We start from the raw sequence: 1,285 nt of genomic DNA, 5'->3' as shown, positions 1-1,285 counted from the left end.
CTCGGCGGGGTCGCAGCTGCCTCTGGAAGGCACCGAGAGGTACAATAGTGCGCAAATGGTCAAATCAAGGTTTTGTAACGCGAGTCGCGAGCTGTGACACAGTGAAATGGAACTAGCAACCAAGTAATACAAAAGTGAACTCCTCATCCACGACAGACCCCCCGCCCCCCTTCCAGTTCTCACGACGCCCAACGTCCTCCAGCCGATAAAGAAAGAAAGAAAGAAAACGGACAACCCAAGGGAGGGATGGGAGGACGGCACGCCGCCACCACACAGGGATTTTAAGGAGAGGGGTGTGGTGCGCTACTGTAGCGTTAGCATCGCGCCGTGTTTCCCCACGCGCAAACAAAGGCCAGAGTCGCGCGGGTTGCAGCTGGCATTCTCTGCTCCAGAGCATTCGCAGACGCCGCACCACCTCATTAATCAGGCAGTCAGTGCCCCAACTCATTAATCAGGCAGTCAGTGCCCCAACGTCGAGCCTCTCCCGCTCAGACCTCGCGGCCCGCGCCACCTGAACGAGTGATGCTACTTCCGGCCCTGTGGCCTCTTGCTCACCCCACGCGTTTGTCTAGTGTATCGCGCGCCTTGCGGGGGGAGCGCCTAACGGAGGAACCGGCGAGGCGCAGCGCAGCACCAGCTCCCCCACCTCCTTCATCCTAAGCTTCAGCTCCCCCACCTGCTCCTCCAGCTCGGCATTGGAGGGGCGCTTCGGCCACGGACTTGGCATGCCGCCCCGCGCCTCCTCCTCGTCGGGCTCCACGAGCCGCTTGTGAGGCGGCTTGCGCCGCCGGCAGCAGCAGCGGTAGAAGCAGAGCGCCAGGAAGAGCCACCCGGCTACTCCCAGCGCCAACACCAGCGGGGAACTGGCGAAGATGGCTTGGCCAAGTTTAGCTTCAGCGAGATCGCGAAGGAGGGGGGGGAGAGCACTCGGAGTGGATGTCCGGTTCCGGTCGTCCAAGTTTAGCTTTAGCGAGTCGCCAAGGGGGCGCAGGCTCCACTCGCGCACCGCGCTCCCGTGTTCGGCGACCTTCTGGGCCCACCGCTCAGGGAGCAGCGCGCCCAGCTCCTTCTCCAGCTCCTTGAGGACCACCGTCCCGTCGAGCTTCTCTACGAAGTCGGCGTAGAAGGGTGGGGGTGGGGCGAGCGGCGGCGGCGGCGGCGGCGGCGGCGGCGGCGGCGGCGGCGTCGGCGGCGGCTTTGGCGGCGGCGGCGGCGGCGGCGGCGGCTTTGGTGGCGGCGGCGGCGGCGGCGGCGGCTTTGCTGGAAGCGAAAGAGGCGGCGGCGG

General features: G+C 65.6%; 1 protein-coding gene across 1 annotated transcript; it reads right to left on the bottom strand.

Moving 5' to 3' along the window:
* Positions 1–613: 613 nt before the first annotated feature.
* Positions 614–1,225, bottom strand: EMIHUDRAFT_125126 (hypothetical protein; the record flags this gene model as incomplete). Its single annotated transcript, XM_005759100.1, has 1 exon — positions 614–1,225. A coding segment is annotated over one exon (612 nt), but the record flags the coding sequence as incomplete, so codon positions are not given.
* Between the last annotated feature and the right edge of the window lie 60 nt (positions 1,226–1,285).

Source organism: Emiliania huxleyi, assembly GCF_000372725.1.
Source record: "Emiliania huxleyi CCMP1516 unplaced genomic scaffold EMIHUscaffold_8106, whole genome shotgun sequence".
Classification (NCBI taxonomy): Eukaryota; Haptophyta; order Isochrysidales; family Noelaerhabdaceae; genus Emiliania; species Emiliania huxleyi.
Note: the sequence above shows the minus strand (reverse complement) of the source record. Positions and strands in the feature narration are given on the sequence as shown.